Here is a 19883-nt window from a genome sequence, read left to right as displayed (position 1 = left end):
GTCTGACTGGTACCGATACGGTGTATTATTGTGACAGCGACCAAGTAGACGCGGAACACAACCAATATGGAGGATTTAGAAAGGAAGTCCACCTCACCTGAACTCGAGATTCCACCAGGTCCAGCCTCATGGCCAGCGCCTCTCGCGTGAAGATGTCCGGGTAATGGCTCTCATTGAAGGCCCTCTCCAACTCCTCCAGCTGCCAGCCGTTGAAGTTGGTCCGGCTACGGCGCCTCTTGGACCCGCTTCCATCCTTCCCCTCCCCGTCTGTATACAAGAGAAATAGAGCAAGGTGGAAGAAAGTAGAATGATTAATTGCCTGGAATTTTTACCTTTACCTCTCGAGGGTAACTCTTCGCTCTGAGTTTCTTGAGAGGCGAGGGGGAGATTTGTTACACGGGAGGTGTGGGATTTATCGGTCCTTCTAGACCGAGGACTGGTGGCGTTGTTTATCACCACCTACCGAATGGTCTAGCGATCCACTTTAAACACGAGGACCCATGAATGTCCCACATTATAAAATCGGATACTTTTTCTTCTTCCTTGAGAAGTCTTGATATTTTTTTCTTTCCCCCCTTCTTCATCGTTCTCAAATCTTGATGACTGGAAATGCCCTCCCTATTACATGCTCCAAAATGACGCGCCGTGCCATCAATAATGTCGGCTGCATTGTAGCGAGTTGCAAGATGAGTGACAACCCGCTCTTTGCAATGAAATTTGAGGAGAAGTAGCTGGGCCCGGCCCGGTCGATAATACACCCGCGCCGTTCCTCGCTCGAGCGGAGAGAGAGAGGGTAGACGGTGTACGAAAGGGACTGTGCTGGCCGGGGCCAGCCCCGCACACACGCGGGCTTTCAATCACAGAAAAAAACCCAGTCCGGTGTTTTGACTCTCTTGCTCACTACACCGCTACTATACTTCTTTTTTTACTTTGTGTGCATCTCCCAACCTTTTAAAACTATTTATACACGTAAAAGTCGTACAAATACTAGTGAATGGAGCTGGGTTTTCTATAGTCGGGACATAAATGGAGGTGAAAGCGCTTGGTTTTTTTGGCGAAAGCAGGGTCGTGTTGATTACAATATCGGACTCGGCGTTTAATTCCTTGAGTTTAGAAGGACAGAGAATGAAACGACAAAGTGAAGTGATTTAAGATATACTGTTTACTCAAGTGAAAGGCTAGAAGTCATTTACATGTAACAAAGCCTGCCAATTAAAATATACGGCTGCAGACAATGACGTATATATTTTTTTCGACAATGATTCTATTATGGACGGCAAACAACAATATTTTATTTACGCGCACAGGATCATTAAAATGGACACAGTAAGGTAAGTTGTCAGCAACTTTTGCATTACGTTTTGACGTAAGGTTTGTACCATGTGAAATAATGGGAAACGAAAATATGGCTTATTTTGGTTTATACTGTGTGAACAAAAATGTACCAGAAAGAACACTTCATTAAAATTAAAAATAAAATAGGCATTTTTTTTGACAGTTTGCTCTTAGGTTTAGGCCTAAACTATATTAAATCTAAGTCTTACTAATATACAAAGCAGAATAAAATGAAATCTGTTTGACTCTTGCTGAATATAAAACACTGTAGAATGGTAGGCCTAATAGTACGGCAGATAGGTGATGGGATTGTGCCTTTGATGATACAAGCATGGAATTTGACACACAGTCAGAATACAGGTATGTCATGAGAAAGATATTTGGCTATAGAGCTATTGCAGATTTGTCCTTTGCAAAAAATATATAGGTAGAATAACAAGCAATGGCAGCCATGGTGAACATTTTGAAAATTGCTTGATATTCTATATTTTTTTTCAAAGCACAAATCTGTGAAGGCCCCATAGCTAAAAGGTTTCTCTAGGGCATGTTCTTACTGTGTGCCAACTTTCGTGCTTTTATCATCAAATGAGCAACTCTATCATATTTTGCACCAATGTGCCGGACTATAATATGAGTTATTAGTAGTGTCAGACAAAATGTACAACTATAGTATTTCGGGTAATCTGCAAATACGATCCGAGGTCAACACGCAGCAGATAGACCACACCGAACAGGTTTGGCTCTTGGTAGGTCTATGTACTTTACCAAAAATGTATGTGGTATTTTTCTGGGCTACAGGCATGTGATGCTGCCAAGTAGCTCGGGAATCGCAGCCAAAATAACAATCTAAATCCGATTAAGAAGGCTAATTATAATAAATAATATACCTATAAGGGTAAAACAAGCATTCATGTTTTATCTCAGTATTAAATTTCTTTGGAAACAATATTCAGATTAATTCAACATTGCAAAATCTGCAGTTTTAAATTAACCCTACGCGTAAATCTTTGTTTCATTAGATATTTTATTTTGCAGTGCACCTGAAATATTGTCAAGTATGTAGCTATATCATCATGCATCAAATTACAGCGCTTTCAACTTGTTTTATTGTGTTCCCTCAGCCTTTTAAATTAACTTGAAGCAACAGATAGCCATGCCTTGATATAGATAGCCTATTATTAGAACAACCCTGACACTATAATTGATTAATTAACTTGGGCGATGTAGGTACACTGTATCAATAAACTACCTGCAAGGCATTATCCCCATTGATTCAGGTAGAGAGGCAAATTGACTTCTAAGTGGGGGAACATTAAGGCTACTTCTGATTGAATTAGTTCGCATTTCCTGCAGCGGAGCTGCAGGGGAATAAATAATATAAGGCGGGTCGATGGCTGCCAAGATACTACATCCGCAACGCACGATCGGCTGCAAGGTCGGTCCAAAATCATGCTTAAAGGCATATACGATCATTTGCATTTATACCAAAGTAACCTACTGAAATATTGTCAAAAAGCTTACTTGGATTAAAGGGAAGATACAACATTTGCAAACATCAAAAAACGAAATGATCAAATTATAACGAAATGCCTTGCTGGATTGTTCGGGAATGACAGTCTAAATCATCCTGTAAAATCGTAGTTCCTGGTGTACTAACACTTTTAAGAAAACTTGTAGTTTTCCAACGCTGGTCGGCCGACCATCGTTGGAGAAAACTGGCTTTTTTCAAAAACTGCTCCGAATTGTTCATATTTAGTCATTCCGCATTTTCTTTGCAATTGATGACACATCTGTGTAGGGGTACAAGCCTGCTAGACTGACTCTCTTACCTTATAATTCCCCAAGTCTATAAATTACAACGTCTCATCTTAAGTAAAGTAAAAAAAAAGGACTACAAGAACATGGTTGGTTTTCTTAGATTTTCCAGCATCTCCGAACCTAAAACGTGAAACAAGCTAGTTTAACAATATTTTCTAAAGCACACTAATTCTCCGAATCCATTTATTTCTGAAAATTGCAGCAAAAGCAAATGTTGTATATTCCCTTTAAAAATCGTACTTGTACTTTCAAAACACCCGGTGAAATGATTCCGTCTGGCTTGCTGTCATTAAGAAGAAATCAAGAAATGTAGGTGATTTCCAACGATCTGTCAATTATTGACTGATTTTTTTTTTTGATATAAAGAGTTCTACAGACGAAATCGTATCGTGTTTCGTGATCAATAAGGTTGTGCATGGTTTTGCAATGTTTCCCTGAAAAGTGTAATATCCACTGAGCTGAAACGTCAACAGGTTACAGGATTTGAACACTCATCTCTGGATTTCGTTTGATGTTGTTTTTGGAAACGAACAAAATGCATGAAAAGCAAATGATCCCGTATTCCTTTTACGACATCATGTAGGTGGTGTACATTACACAACCAACCTGCACAACCTCGACAGTATGTCGCAAGACCAACAAAATATACTGACGACATTTTTGGGGTATAATTTGCGCTGTGAAATAACAGGACATCTTGCGCCGGAAATTAGCACCGCTCGGTATGAAAATTACATGAGTTCAATCAAAGCGGCTTAAGTTCTATACACTAATCAAAATGTCTACACGGGCAAGAATCACAAGCTGTTTCAGACAAGATCTAAAAAGTGGCAAATAAACCTTCTCAAAAAAAACCAGGATTATTAATAGTCTCGATTCTTGACTTTGTATCCCCATAGGACCTATAAATAAACTAACCAGAACATTTCATAAAGCTAATGTCAATTTAATTTGGCTCCAGCAGGGTTTAATTAAAACGCCTCATCGCCTGGCTCAAGAAATCACAAAAACACCGTCCAAAATGAAATGAAATGAAAAACAAGTCCAAACATGTCTTAACGGCACCCCTTGGATCCTCCAAAAACAAATTAAAATGTTCAATAGTGTGATTATACCATTTCATTTTTTTTTTCAAAATCGTTTTAGAAGAGCTATCGCAGACGGATCAGATTACGAATTAATCTTGCATTCCAATTAGAAAACAAACAGACTTCCCGATTTCAGGAACTCTATAATGAGAAACTATTATTCATAATCAATTTGCACTGAGCTCGTAAAGCAGGCGACTCTCTGATTATATTTGCCACCTTGTATTGATATGGTTCCCTCTGTTTGCCTCCCTCAACCGTAACCTATGTGTGAATCGCGGCGGACAATATCGAATGTGTCAGTGGGACTGCCGATGCATCAATGACTGGCGCAGACCACCCGCAAGAACCGGGACCTTTAGCAAAGTTCAGATTAAAGATGCAGTTCGATCACGATTTCTTAAAGTTGTCGCCAGAAATTCTGCCTGTCATTTTTTTTTCTCCACAGTGCTGAGCTCTACTATAAAAGTCACCTAAGGCTCCTGAAATGTGAACACTTATTGTAGCTCATAAGCCTGTTTCGTAAGAATACCTCTGACGTCATACCGAAGAGCAACCAACAGGCAACCCTAACAGTGGCTCATCCTCTGCATGTTATTTTGCCTCACATTTGAAGAGATATACATGCAGTGCAGAGGAGAACAATTTGCTGAAAATTGGCATCACGTGACCACAGAAGCCCAATTTTGTAAACAAATCGTAACATGGTCTTTATATGTAGCGGGAGAAGACGATTAACATATCTTATATGGAGTTGTGGTGAAAACACTGAGATGATATTCTGGGGTAAAAACACCTACATAATTGTGTAGGCCTGGGTCGGGCTCGAACCCGGTTGGCACAGTTTGGAGGCATTGGGCCTTTTCACACTCTCGTCTCATCTACCCGTGTTGAAATCAACACGGGTCTACCATAGCACAACCGGTTCCAATCGAACACAGATAGGTAAGGCATACCGGAGTATGTTCACACCTAACCGGGTTGTACCCGGGTCGGCCGAAGATTTTGGATTTTCTTACCCGTGTAATGCCTCTCAATCAACACGACCAGGGTTGGAATTTACCCAGGGTATAGAGTGCCGTACCCGTGTAGGAACCGTGTTGGATTCTTGCTGGTGTGAAAGGTGTTCTCGAAATCTCCGTGCTGGCCACGGGTCCAACAAGAAGGTTTTGGTTAGTGCGAAAGGGCCTTGGGAAAGTACCACTGTGCCACAACTGACTTTCTTATGGAGACGATTCTGGCACACTGCCTCGAAACGTCGGGTTTCACTGTGTCCATTACTGGTTGCAGCTGAACTGAGTCATGAGATTCACACAAGCTCCAGCCTCCACGACATGCGATGTCTCCAAGTCCATCAGGTATTTCCGTCTTACATTTACAGTTTCAATGGTCTTCCAAGCGCAAGGTCGGAAATGTTCATCAACCTGATTTATTGACAGATGTGATCTGCATGCCTTTACTGACAGATCTAGTTTTGACTCGAAAGCTTATATATAGAATACTTAAAGCTATGTTTTCCCCTTTCCATTATTTTACAATAACAACCCCGTCCTAGTTGAGCCATTTTTTTGAGAAGGAAAATCGAAGACTCTGATGTAGTGGTCACACGCAGTGTCAAAGTTGAAACGGCAGGAAAATAGCAGAAGTGCTCCGCGCACTAACACAACTGGTTGTGTAACTCACAGCGGCTGATTTAACTAAAATAGCATTCAATGGAAATTCCGCTGGACACAGAAAACATAGGCACAGCTTTTTTTTGCAAACTCTGATTTATACAGCGAACAAGAAGCAGAATAGGCCTACGTGCGGACGGGACTTTTTCTCATTCATAGCCAAAATCATTTCTGGATCATTATGTTTTCGTGGCATCTGATGAAGTTGTAACTACGAAAGCTTATGCAAACTTGTATTCTTGTCAGTCACTTAAATGCTACCTTACTTTTCCAAGCCTACGGTGGTAATTTCGCCGAACACGAATAGGTACTGATATAGCAGATTTTATGATATAAAAAGTATCCGAAACAGAAACCAGATTTTATTATTTAAAAAGTATCCGAAACAAAAACCGTATACAGGCCTAGGTGATGGTTTTATATTCACGACTGAATCGTTGGTAATCATGCCTATTTAAATCATTCTATTTAAATTCCGCTAAAAACAGTCATCTCCAACCCCAACCACAAATATAGCCATTAATTTAAATTATTGATTAAAAAGTATCCGAAAAGAAACCATGTATCACCCATCGTGATGATTTCATTTTTGTATGGCCATATGGCGGGTCTGAACCTTTAAGTTTTCCTGGGCAGACATCATGTCGAGGGACTACCGGGGTTTATCGTCATCAGCTCACGGGAAACCTTCTCGGTCCATTTACTCTTTTGAAGGGTGAAAGATGTGAAAGTGTGCCGGGGTCGGGGCCAAAACTTGTCCGCGCATCTCATTTGCATAATTTTGGCATTAACATGCTCCGTTAAAACAGAAGACAGACGACAAACTGAAATGTATCTACACACTATGAACTTGAAAGAAAAGTAGAAGAGAGTCAGACACTGTTTGTGCTTTCAAAGAGATATTATGATACTGTTGTGGAATGTTATTTCACAGTGTTGACTATTGCAAAACGTTTTTCTTTTTTGGGGGACAGAAATTTTATTACTATATTATTTTATCAGTAATTAATAGTATTCATTCATCTGAACGTTTTGTTTCACGAATTAGTATATTGATACCCTTGTGCTCGAATTCTCAATTAAATTCAGTTTGTTTTCTCATTTTCTTAATTAAAAAGGACTGAATATTGACTTAAAATTACCTCAGTTGACGATGCCAACAACACACGACAAGAAAAAGACCGCAAACAAGACTTATATTACTGTTACTTGGCTGATGCGGTTCAGTGTCTATGATAGTGGCCTTTGCTTGTCATCAGTACCTCATTAATACTTAAGCCTTGTTAATAATCAAGCGACGATTAAAGATTCATAAAGTAGAGAAATTGAAGTATGATTCGAAACGATACCGCGGTGCAGTCTAGCTCCCTGACTTTAACACGTGTCACAAGGCAATGACACGTACTGCAGTCGTGATGCTTCTACAGTTCGATTGTATGCGTTTACACGAGCAAAACGGGCGGCAAAGGTAATTTTCAACTTGGATTCGCTTGGTTATTCTTGTTCATTCATTTTTGGGCAAAGAAATTCAAAAGATGGCTGGATAAAAATCGAAGAACGTTTCGTGTTGTAAACAACAAAGGTCTTTGCCTGCAATGATTTTTGCATGAAACCTGCACTCAAAACAATACCAACGACAAAAAAATAAATCAGTTATACACAAAGACGATAGGTTCCTGCGCGGAAACAGTTGCCAATACGCCCCATGTCCCTCGTTTATTTTGTTTAAAAAAAAAAACAGAAAAAAGTTCCGCCCTTCGAATCTGAAAAACCCAACGGAGCGAAACTTGGAGCACAAAGCCCAGCACAATGGAGATGATTTACTATTAATCAGTGGCGTTAATTGCTACCACCGCCTGCCTGCGCGTCCACCAATCACATCGCTCTGCAGTCAAGGTCGACGCGCGCGTATACGCGTAGCTGGCCATGTCCAAAGCTTTTACTTGTTTTTAGGCGGGTAATTATTTTTGACACTTTTTCTTTTGGAAGGGGGGTTCGGTAAGCGCGTGGTGGAGAGGCGTACGACCAGGGCAGCTGGCAAAGGGGCGTGAGAATTGGTATACACGCGAGTGCGCGGGGTGGAGGAAGGGAGGAATGGGCCATTAATTGTACTTAATGTGCCGTGTAGGACGGGGAATCATTTGGACAACGGTCACGCCTTGTTGCTTTTTTTGTGGCCACACTGATTAGGGTCATCCATCTAGACAATCAAGCGTGCGCGATGTCCTCCATTATTCCCCTTACAAGCTAGTCTCGTGTTTCGGTAATGAAGCTCGCACGAAGGCAGAAAAAAGAAGAAGAAACAAAAAATAAACAAGACAAAAGCAGTGCCTGTGTTTATCTGTGTCGTCTGACAACAATGACAATCTAGTCCCCGCGAAGGTTGCCTCCTCCTAACTACCTTTGTCTCCTCTGTGCCTAGTAAACAATGTAGTAATCAATTATTTTGTCTCCCTCCCTGAGCATGATTTGAAGAAATGAAGACGCGACATCAAAAGTATGTATGGTGGTCGGAGATGGACGCTTGAAGAACATACAGTTTGGGAGAGAACCACAACTACAAATCACAAACTGTTTTGCATTTATAAATTGTACAAGAAAATACATCTAAAATCCACTATAAAACGCCATTTAGTATAGCCTACAACACAGACAAGCTACATCACATGTGATTAAACTCAACGATGGAGACTATAAAACATAATCAAAGAGTACAGATTTCGGTTTCATTTTGATGGAGAAGAAAGTATCTCAGCACAATATAGGTGCACATTCACTGCCCACACTTAACTTCAGTACAATATCAACGCAGTTATTTGGCGCCACAGATCTGAATGACCAAAAAGTCGTATTTTTCGCAAAGCACCGTTAATGAGACCTCACAATGAATCCACTTGCCATTTCGGCGGAGACCATAACGGGCGGAGTTGTAAGTGGGATCGGTTACGTTCCCTTTAAACAAACACACGCGATGCATCTTTCACTGGACCGGAATTTTCGGTTCTAAAAAGCCAGAAATGTCAAAATGCGACAACCACTGGTGAACCGATCGTACGAAATGAAGTCTAGCGGTAATTTGTATTTAAAAAAAATTATAATGTGATTTTCACACTTGTTGGATCTTAAGACCGGTACCATAGTGTTTTATTTTGATATACATGACATGACAAGAAAATTTGAAATCTCAAATAATTCATGTTAAGTTTAATCTTTAAAGACTTTAAAGATAACTTTAAAGCTATAAATTGTTGTGTAACTTAAAAGCTATCGCTGCGGCAACTTCATACTTAATTTTGTTATGTTTGGAACCTGGCGCGCACTGTATTCATTACGAGGCAGGGGGCTATAACGATGTCGCTGAATTATTCACAAGCCTCGCTTTTCATTGCACGGCTAATTTCGTTATTATCCCCGCGCATCCTTGCATAATTAATCGCCTCCTCATGAATTATGCACGAGGCCGTGACACTGCCGCGGTGCTGTAAGTGCCTCAGGCCTCCTTGGCTAGCGGGCAAAACAATTTGCCCCATTTGGAATTAATTATGCAGAGGTACATTAAATGCCTGCATTATGACACTAGCGTAAGTGATTAAAAAACTAGGTGCACTCTATCTATGTCTACTTTGGCCCCAGAGATCCTCTAATTGCTGCTGTATATTTCAGAAGAGCACGTATCTTTCTTTCTTTTTGAAAGAGTCCCTCTATGGTCGTTAAATTTTTTATGAAAAAAAAAAGAGTAAAGTGTGCGGGAACTTCTGTCTAATCACCTTGTGTGGGAATACGATACATTTAATGAGGTGAACCTTGACTAAGCTATGCAAACCTAATTGTGTTGTCAATGATCTGCAGACTTGACTTGGTTGCTAATGGTTGAAGTATTTTGAATGATCTGCTAGCTTTAATTCGTTACTATTGCCAAGGGTTTAAGGCTTGACTATGCTAATATTTGTTTATCCAGTGGTCTGCAGACTTGACTTGGCTATTACTAGATGAGTATGGTTTGCAGAGTTGACTTGGTTATTACTAAAGGTAAGTATGGTTTGCAGACTTGACTTGGTTATGACTAGATAAGACTTGGCTTTGTTATTATTATACTGAGGTATTTCCTATATGGTTTATAGCTTTGACTTTAGTAACTTTTGGCTACTGGGCGGCAGATTATACTTGGTTATTAGTCAACTAGCTGAAGTATGGTTTGCAGACTTGACTTGGTCACTATCATGCATAGTATAGAATTACCTCCATCTTCCTGTAAGCAGAGGTATTTCAAATGGTTTGTATAGTTTTGACTATAGTTACTTCTAGCTAAGGTATTTTCAATTGCTATACAGACTTCATTTGGTTACTCTTGAGTTTTTTTCCCCAGACGATTACAGTGTTAGTGTTTTAACCAATGCTTACTTTCGCTATCTTGCTACGCTTGAATCATATCATTTTTGACACTGTAATATAGAAGTTTTGAAAAACAAAATTGTAAAATGAATTCGTGAATATTTATACCTTGTAGTATGTCATTTTGATGGCTACTGAAATAAAAGCATCTCACTTTTCCGGTTTCAGTTTGAGCCGATTTTTTCCCCTTCTAAAGTCGACCCGATTACAGCCATTATCAGAAATAACTGAGTTATGTGCCCCTACCGTTATATCAAAAATTACATTATTCTCTTTTTAACCGCAGAGGTATAAGCCAGCTATTTCGCCAGCTTCAGTGAAGTCTGCATCGGTTTTGCTGCATCGTCACTAAAACTTGTGGCATTCTCGATGCATCGGCGCTTTCGTTATGTAAGTCCAAATGAAAAATGACATACACCACACAGTGGGGCTGACTATAGGTGCAAAGAATCAGGAAAAAAACGCAAGTGTCACAGCCCAAACGCCGCAGTTACATGCAAGAAAGACACAAAGGGTATTGGTCAGCATCATGAAACTATACAGTTGTTAGGGCGAGCAGAACACATCGACGAATGTCTTTTTTTCCTCAGGAATTGTGAGGACATCTTGCAGACCGCTGGGCTCGGCAACTTTTGGTATAGAATCAACAAGGTCGCGGGTTAGACAAAGACGGAGAACCTGTCGGTACAACTGCACTTTATGGGCCGACCGTGAACCGACCAAGGGCGCAATTACTCGACAATAATTGAACTAATTTAATATTTCAACTCATCTGAGGTGGAATCATTTATTCATTCCAATGCCATTTTGGCGTCCACGCCTATATGACAAATGTCTGTGAAACAAAAAAAAGCCATTTAAGTGCCTCATCGGTAGTTTAAAAAAAAAGTCAATCGAAAGAGATACATTATGAAAATGGTACTTTGTTTCAAGATTATCTGAAATTGTAATTTGATGCATATTTAATGAATGCTTAATTGAGTTCGACAGACGTCCTGGACTTGCTACTCAGGAAAACACAGATGAGACAAAATTTTTTTAGCAAGTTATAGACGCTGCTCTCTTTTTGCATTTTTGAATCCTTAGAATTTAGGCGAACATGCAAGATAAGCTATGGCAGGCCTATGAAACATGAGGCATACAACCTAATTTCAAATGTGTTTCCCTTAATGCAATTTATCAGTATTATATATCAGTAAATCTACTGCTTCAGACTAGTTAAATTATCTTCTTCGAGCGGAAAAAAAGCCTCTGTAATTTTACAACTTAAATCGTACTTGAGGAAAAGTACAGCCCCAGAGGCCGATAGTGATGGGATAAATTAATATGGGAACGTGGGAGTAATCAGAATCCAGTAATACAATTAGGTCAAAGATTATCGCCACTGACAGTAAAACATGAGGCTCAGCAATCTTTAAAACAAAACTAACAAAAAGTGAAAGTTGAAAAAGGCCCTAAAGCATGCTTCCTGGAGTACAGAAATATGTACTTTGTTGACTGTAAGACGCATTTTAGGTGCATTTCAATATCAAGGTGGAAGGGACGGAAGGGGCTTTTGGCTTGCATGTCACGTAAGGGTGACGCGGGGAGATTTAGCGGCTAAGCCGGGGCGAGCCGTGCGGGCGAGTAGACGCGCTCGACGGCACTGATCCCAGGGTATGAGGTTACATGAGAAACCTTAAACGCGGAATTAGGCATTTTTTTTTCTATGTGGACACGGGTTTTTATTGATACAAGTAATATTTTTGCTAGCCGGGTCGCAGTGCGATATGGCACCTTAAAGGGACGCGGTGGTAAGAAATGTAATGCTGTAGATTTGGGTTTCAAGATTAGAATACATTACGTCCCATGAAATTTTAGAACAAAATGTGGATCTTAAAATCGTCAGATATTATCAATTAAAACTTGTTTATACGATTTTATGTGTAATGGTTTCCTTTCCCTTGTGTTTTACCTTACGTGGGCATGCTCGAACGTGCAAGTTACAAAAACAGTTTGCAAGTTACAAAAACAAAAACATTAAAACATGCAAACTGACATAGGCTACATTTTACACTATTATATAGGCCTAGATAGTTTAACAAATGTGAATGGAGAACAACCTTTACTTTGTCATTGAGAGTGGTTACCCATTTTATGCGTCTTTTTAAATTCAAACAATCTCCAACAAGTCAGGCCAGTGAAAACTTCAATCGTTGTCAAGAATTGTTTAACCGAGAGCACCTATAATATGCAAGCGTGGTGAAAATCTGAAGTCAGAATGACGATCGAAATGCGAATTTTTTTTTTTTTTAACCATGAGTTCTCACATCCTATATAAATATTACGAGTTATACATAATCATGAAGAGTGCAAAAGTCAGGCTTGATGAAACAAAATGCAGTGAAAACTTCAATCATTGTCAAGAAATTGTTCAACCGACTTATGCAAGCGTGGTAAAAAAGCTCAAGTCAGAATGACGGCCGAAATGCGCTACCCAAAAGGCATTCGTTTTTAAAACCATGAGTCCCATCCTTTTAAAACCATAACATCCTATACAGATACGAGTAGGCCCTATAGACATAATCATAAAGAGTGCAAAATTTAGGCTTGATACAAAAAAATGCAAGCAATTATAAAATAGGGGAAAACATCTTTTGGATGTGACGAGAATAGCGAATTTGACTGAAATAGAGAATTCGACCGAATCCACTACCTTCTTTCAATTCCTAGTTGAAAGGGAGCAACGACCACCGATGCAAAAAAACACGGAAAATGAGGGGAAGAAGAGAAAAAAAGCCCGATGGCCGTGGGCCATACATGTACTTCTTTGTTCAGTATCTATGTACGCGCGGCGCGCGCCTAGGATGGTTTACCCGCCCGGGGGCGGCGTAATAAACCGCTGACAGTCCGCCGGAATATTCCCCGCCTAATCTCCGTCAAGTGAGCCTTAAATGATAAATTTACCTGACACAAGCTCCCCGCTAAATCCAATTTTGGATTATTAAGCCGACTTGTTAGGAGAGGAAGGCAGATTGAATTCCATTGTTCATAATTCTTCTGACATGTGAGGTTTTTTTTTTCTTGGTATTCTTTTTTTTTCTCTCTCTCTGAGTTCCTTTTTTTTTGGTTTGGGAATTTGAGCAGTAATCGTCTAATCATTGCCGGGGTTGAAAGTGGATGATTGAATGCAAACGGACTGGCTCTCATCTTTCTAGCGCCTCTGCCTCGCGCTCTAAATTGGATACTCGACGATTCCGAGGCAACTTCCTCGACACGGTGACGGAGACAGGGAACATTTTTTTTGTCCACCTTCTCCCCCCTCATGCATTTTCATCACCGGGGTTCTGAATGGCTTCGTGTCCCCCGGGCCGTCCCCTCGGGTGAGGGGCTCGGGCCCCCCTCTCTATCTCCTGCGACCACAAACGGAGGACTCAGGCCGCAATCTCCTCGGAATATATGCATCTGAGGAGAGCTAGATCGTCTGGCAGCCGCTCGGTATACAAGCTATCAGAGCGAGAGGAAAGACGGAAAGAGAGACAGACAGAGTGTGTGAGAGAGAGAGTTGCCCGCTAGGGGGATTTCATTCAGAGCCCTGGTCCCCACTGACGACATATGGCCACAGAAAACCACAGACACTGTAGCTTTCCCTGATCACCAGACTCTCGCTCATAGATGTGCTTAACACACAGAGGCTTCGAGCAGTATACGCATCTCAGACAACCGTGCATATATACGCGACAGTGATAACAAGTCCATGAGAATCTTAAAACAGGTTTAAGGAGGAAGGGGGGGGGGGGGGTTGCTGGTAGACATTCACCGTTACTGGGATTTTTTTCTTGTTTTCCGATGTTGGCGCGGTATTGCTATCCGGCTGTCGACGGCGGAAAATTGCCCTCACCCCCCGCGGCCAAAGTAAACAAATTGTATCAGAAAGCAACAGATTTGGTTCAATTAATATGACAATTCCTTGCCTTCGTCAGTGCGAGCTTGACGGTGGAAGGCGAGAGGTTCTCTAACAGACCTGCGGGCAGATTTTTCTATTAATTTCCGGGGAAACAAGTCCTTTTTCTCTCTTACTGACTCTCTTTTTCTGCTACCTTTTTTTTTTAACCGTCTCTGGGTTTTTTTTGTAGGTTGATGGCGGGCTTTGTGTTTATCTGTAAGCGTGTGTGTGTGTATTGCGCACGGGGATGTCATCGGTTGTACCGCCTGCCGTCGACTCTGCCTGGACAGTTCTTCCTTGCGGGGGGAAGAACTTGGTTAAAAAGAATCTTGAGGAACGCTAGACGGGACGCAATTAGCTGGGCCTGTCATATGACTTCTGGCTTGCAGCTTCGTCTCTGGCTGTCTGTCTGGGACAGCAGTTCGTGGAGAAGAAGTCAGTGGATGGGTTAGCTAGTGGGGAAATGGGTCCGGTATCAAATCAGTTTTGGTGCAAATCGGTTTTGGAATGAGATCTGAAACGAAAACTCCCCGAAAAAAATAACGGTGATAGAAGCCCCATGTTCATAATCACGTAATTACTTTAACGAAAGGTTACGGAGCGAAACGCAGACTAAACGAAACGAAACTGTTTTTGTTTCTTCTTCTTTCATGTTGGAGTTACCACAGGCCTATCTCCACAATTGTTGAAATCAACATGAAGCGATCACCTGTAACCGCTTGCCAATTTGCCGGGACGCCAGCTGCGTCGCGTATCGGTAAATAACATGCAGCTCAGTGGGGATTTGAACCCAGGCCATTCAGCTTGCAAGTGCATGTGTCTAATCTACCTTTCTGTGCAACAAACACACAAGCCTGGCACTTGGAGACGATTGAGCGTGTGTGATTCTGGGTTTTTTTTGTCAAGCGGCATTCTAATAAATCCTTCGTTTGATCCTCACGCTGTATTGTTGTATCATCTTTACGTACTCTATGTGTGTGCATCTAATTGTTCCATGATGAATTGATGATCCATTTTGTGTTGTTCTTAGTTATTGTTTATCTGCGCCTTGAGCATCTCATTTCGATGGATCTGGCGCATTATACATTTTCTGTATTGTTGTTCAAATTATTAGTAGTAGTATTATAGAAACCCATGGGTCGGGAGTCGAACCTATGCCATTATGCCTACATTACACAGGTTTAGCTATAATTGAACCACAGACTTAGCGTTGCGTAGCCGATTCAAATCTCCTTGGTCTGAATATAGCATGCATGTTCAGTCCTCGTCATCGCACGGTCAACATGCAGAGAAATCCCAGCAGGAGAACCGATCATTAAAGAGGCACGACCGCATTAAATCCAATTAAATTAAATAAGCTGACACAAAGAGGCGTGTGATGACCGCCTAATTAGACAACACCTAGTTGACACTTTAAACAACAAGCTATCTCAGGGGAGCAAAGTCCAAGGATAATTGTATTGGTTTAACCGTTTCCTTAACAATAAATTCATTAGGAGCGTTAATTACGTCGTTTCCTCCAATTCTGGCTTAGTTACATTGTGCAAATGAGAACTTAAAACACTGGTAACTAAAAAAATGTGTTTAAATGTGTATGGGATCATTTGCATTTATCTCAAACGTAACCTACCGAATAATGAAATCCTTAGGCCTGCTTGAATGAAAGATCGAACTGGTACTAAACACCCCGTGAAATTATTCCGTCTGGCTTGCTGTCATTTACAAGAAATCAAGAAATGTAGGTGATTTCCAACGATCAGTCAGCTCACTGATTTTTGGAAATCAAGAGGACTATTGACGAAATCGCGTTTCGTGATCAAAAGGTTGTGCATGGTTTTACACTGTTTTCTTGAAAACTTGTAATATCCACTGAGCTGAAACTTCAACAGGTTAGGTTTGGATAACTCTGCTTTGGATTTTGAGTGGTGTAATTATTGGAAACGAACAAAATGCATGAAAAGCAAATTATCCTATATGCCTTTAAGGCATGAAGGACATGCTCAGTACGGCAGGCGACTGTTATTATTTTAAAATCCATTCGCTACCTGCCAACGTAGACATCTCGTACACAATGACTACATGTCAATACATATTATACTCAATTTACACATGCAGTGTCAAGGCATTTTCAATAAGCCAGTGATTTTGTTTAATGCTATACACTGCAAAAACTGTAGTGTTAATTTAACACCATTCGGTATCTATATAGGACAACACCAGTAAAATTTAACACCAGATGGTCCTATATAGATACCAATGGTGTAAATTTAACACTGCAGTTTTTGCAGTGTACGAACCATCGTTTAAAACATCTTTTCTTTTTACCACTGCTCTCACGCGTGCATTAGTCCCCTCTCTCACATCGCGACTTTTTGATTTGTCGCTTTGGTCACAAAGCGGTGGAAATCACTCAATTTACACCAGGCATTGTAATGGTTTTAAGCTGTGATTATATTCAAGGAGGATCTCGAAAAAGATCCTGACAATTGCGAGATAAGGAATCATGAGATTGCAGTCGGTCCAATTACGATTGATCTCCGTTTTAAGAATCCCGGAGGCGCCAATCATTTGCAAGGGTCGCACAGGGCGGTGCAGTTTGCTCCACACAAAAAAGACAGCCGAATTAACCGCTATTAACTAATTAGACTGATACGCTGCACTTGCATTTCAACTAAAGAAGGGATTAAGACGATTTTGTTTGTAAGACTAAGAGGATTTAGGGTGCCTGGGAAGAGGTTGAGTCACTGTCATGACATCATGCCTTGGACAAAAATGGTTGCGGACGACAACATTTCTTAAGACAACAGTTGTGACTCTGAGAAATATCTCCAATTTCGTCATGGAAACTCTCCCTCAATGTGGTGATTTTTTTTTGTTTTTATAAAAAAAGATTCACTAGCACTTTTGGACGATATAAAATAGCGTCACTGTCATGAAAAATTGAAAATGCTATATTAAATATCAGCGAGTGATAAATCTTAAAGAAAGTCAGACGAATATCACGGCAGAAGCCTGAGATTATAACTACTACCGATTTCGACTATGGAGCAAAGAAAATGAAGACGTAAGACGGCGAAAAAAACATCGCCATATCAAACTGTAGAGCGTCTTCGATTTTCAAATTATTCTTCTCGTATTTTATCACTATTCTGCGCTCGAGTTGCTTCCTTCTATTGTGACTATATATAGCTGAAATAGTTTGGACTAGTCAGTCGGTGACTGACACACGTTCGCTCGAAAATACCTCTAAAAATACCCAAAATATATTCCCAAATATTTTCTTTTCCACTAATACAAACACATCGATACTTGTTGTAAAGAATGTGTATAAGGATACTAAATTGTTGATTTCTGTCGTTATATCAAATGTGTCTTCAATCTCCCAATCCTTTGTCGAAGGGTTTACAATGTGAATCCTATAGGCCTACGATTTCACACTGTCTTGTGCACCGAAGTCGAGGTTCTCTATCGGAATATGAATTATAAATCATTTTTGATAAACACCTTGCAGGAGAATCGCTTCGCTCAGCTCAGATTGAACCCATGCGTTTTCTCCATTAAGCCTAGTGAAATGGAAAGACAGAAATGCTAACAGGAGACCATTGTAATACAGAAATATACTAGCATGATACTAAAAAGAATATAAAAATAGTAAGAGAATACTAATAGAATTATTAACAGGAGGGAAAGATTGCACACTCACCAAGCATCGAATCTCCACCGGGACTGGCTTTGGCCTTGGACATGCTGGACCCACAAGACGACACATCGCTCTTGCCCAAGAAACTGTCTGGCGAAAAGGCCCCGGACGACGCGGCCGAGACCGGCAGGCCGAAGTCGAAGGCGCGGGAGCCTGGGAACCCCAGCCCCGGCGAGCCGAAGGCGTACAGTCCGAGCGGTCCCAGCGAGTGCGGTAACTGTCCGCCGACGAGAGACGAATCCATAGCGGGGCTTGCAGCTCCGATAACCCCGTCTGTGTGAACTCTAACTCCTGCGATGCCGCGTTTATCTCGCAGTTGAATTTTTTAGCAACACATTTATTTCTGACTTTAGGAGTTTTTAGCTCAAGACTCGGTGGTTCAAAATTGCAGGCATCAGCAGTGATGCTGCAAAATATCTGCTCTTGTGAGTACCACCGCTCAGTGTGGCATCAGGTCCAATTTAACACTGCGTTGAATATTATCGCACCTTAATAGCAGTTGCTGGCAATTTTTTTCATATAGTCTTGCACTCTTCTGGTCATATGCAGTACAACCCCTTGACAAAAAAGGTCCACTGCTACATAACTACTTGCTGGTCTGCGGTGGGTCCTTGCTTGCTTTTGTTAAGGGTTTAATTGCCCGGCTGATTGAAACGTGGCGCGGTGACCAAACACAGTTTAATACACGCCAAAAAAACATCGTTTGTTGTGCAGTTGCACGTTTTGACGGGGCGCATGGACGTGCGCACGTTACTATACAGACGGTATGCGGTACGGCCACGGCGGGCGCAGCGAACGTAGCGGTGATATTGTAACAGCGCCGCCGCGGTGTTGTTCCCGAGGGGGAGTGACATCCAATTCACGCTTAGCCAATGACGGACCTCGGGGGCTGATCCGTACCGGGCACGCGTGCGTCTTCTTGTCTTCGGGGCATCGCGCATGGCTCACGGTACTCATGCAACAATAAACGCAGACAAACTCCATTTGAAATTGAGAACTGCTGATGGGCCAAAATGACACTCCTTATTTCCATCTGCGCGTGTGAGCACAGCATCAATCCATTTATCATTATGAATGTAATTTACCAGTCAAAAATCATACTCAAAACATGCTCTCTATAATTTCTGCTCTCTGCAAAGCGTCCTATCATAAATAGTGACACTTACAAATCGCACCGATCATAATTTTGGCCCGAGAAAGATGGACTATGAATCTTATAACTTGTAGTGTACATGTACAATGCAGATGCATTGTGCACAGTGCAGACGCAGGCTAAGCAGTACGCAAATGTGTATACGTGTGGTGGTTAAACACATGTTCAACTTTACCCGCTCTGATTCGGCAAGACGTCACGGTATTATGTCAAAGGTCACGAACGGCAGGGGAGGCCCTGTACTTTTTTTCATGATACAGATCTGAGTATTGCACATTATCTGCGTCTTTAAGTCCTGTTGGCGTTGTGCATCAAGTTCGCATCAAGTTCGGACGACTGCTGGGCTTCCCTTGCATTGCTACGTCATGTTCTTATTTTTTTTTCAAGTCACGGCTCAGTACTTGTCCTACGGTCTAGTCAGGAATCGCCAAGTCAGGGAACCAGACTAGACACAGCGGCCCTCCAACAAATATAGCATGGAAAATAGCAATAATGCGTAGGCGCGGCACAACAACGCATGCGTTTGAAAGCTGTAGACCTACATGATTATTATACTTTAGTCTTTCTTCCATTAGGTGCAAGTGATAGTCATTAAGACGCCCTCTCTCGACCTGACGGATAACACCGAACTTCGCTGTTCCAAATGGCGTTGGCTAATGACCTCTTTCACAAACGCAAAGAATTGTGGGTAACTTACCACCATTGATCAACGCATGTGCGTTCCGTGCGCAGGCGCAAAAGTTGACCCCGGGCCATAATCTTTCCACTACAAGCATCACAGACTGGATAAGGCGGTGGT

The 19883-nt window shown here is 41.3% G+C and overlaps 1 protein-coding gene across 1 annotated transcript in view; it reads right to left on the bottom strand.

Annotated features, from left to right (window-relative positions):
- LOC119721322 (homeobox protein unc-4 homolog) overlaps positions 1-18830 on the bottom strand; it is a 33258-nt gene extending 14428 nt beyond the window's left edge. The window contains exons 1-2 of the mRNA XM_038191346.1: positions 17935-18830; positions 98-267 (exon numbers count right to left, since the gene is read on the bottom strand). Of these exons, the coding sequence (XP_038047274.1) occupies positions 98-267; positions 17935-18175 (411 nt within the window). The 5' untranslated portion in view covers positions 18176-18830. The remainder of the gene's footprint in view (positions 1-97; positions 268-17934) is intronic.
- Between the last annotated feature and the right edge of the window lie 1053 nt (positions 18831-19883).

The sequence above is a fragment of the Patiria miniata genome, unplaced genomic scaffold, assembly GCF_015706575.1.
Source record: "Patiria miniata isolate m_02_andy unplaced genomic scaffold, ASM1570657v1 HiC_scaffold_13, whole genome shotgun sequence".
Classification (NCBI taxonomy): Eukaryota; Metazoa; Echinodermata; class Asteroidea; order Valvatida; family Asterinidae; genus Patiria; species Patiria miniata.
The sequence above is the reverse complement of the archived record's forward strand: the minus strand, read 5'-3'. Positions and strand labels throughout refer to the sequence as shown.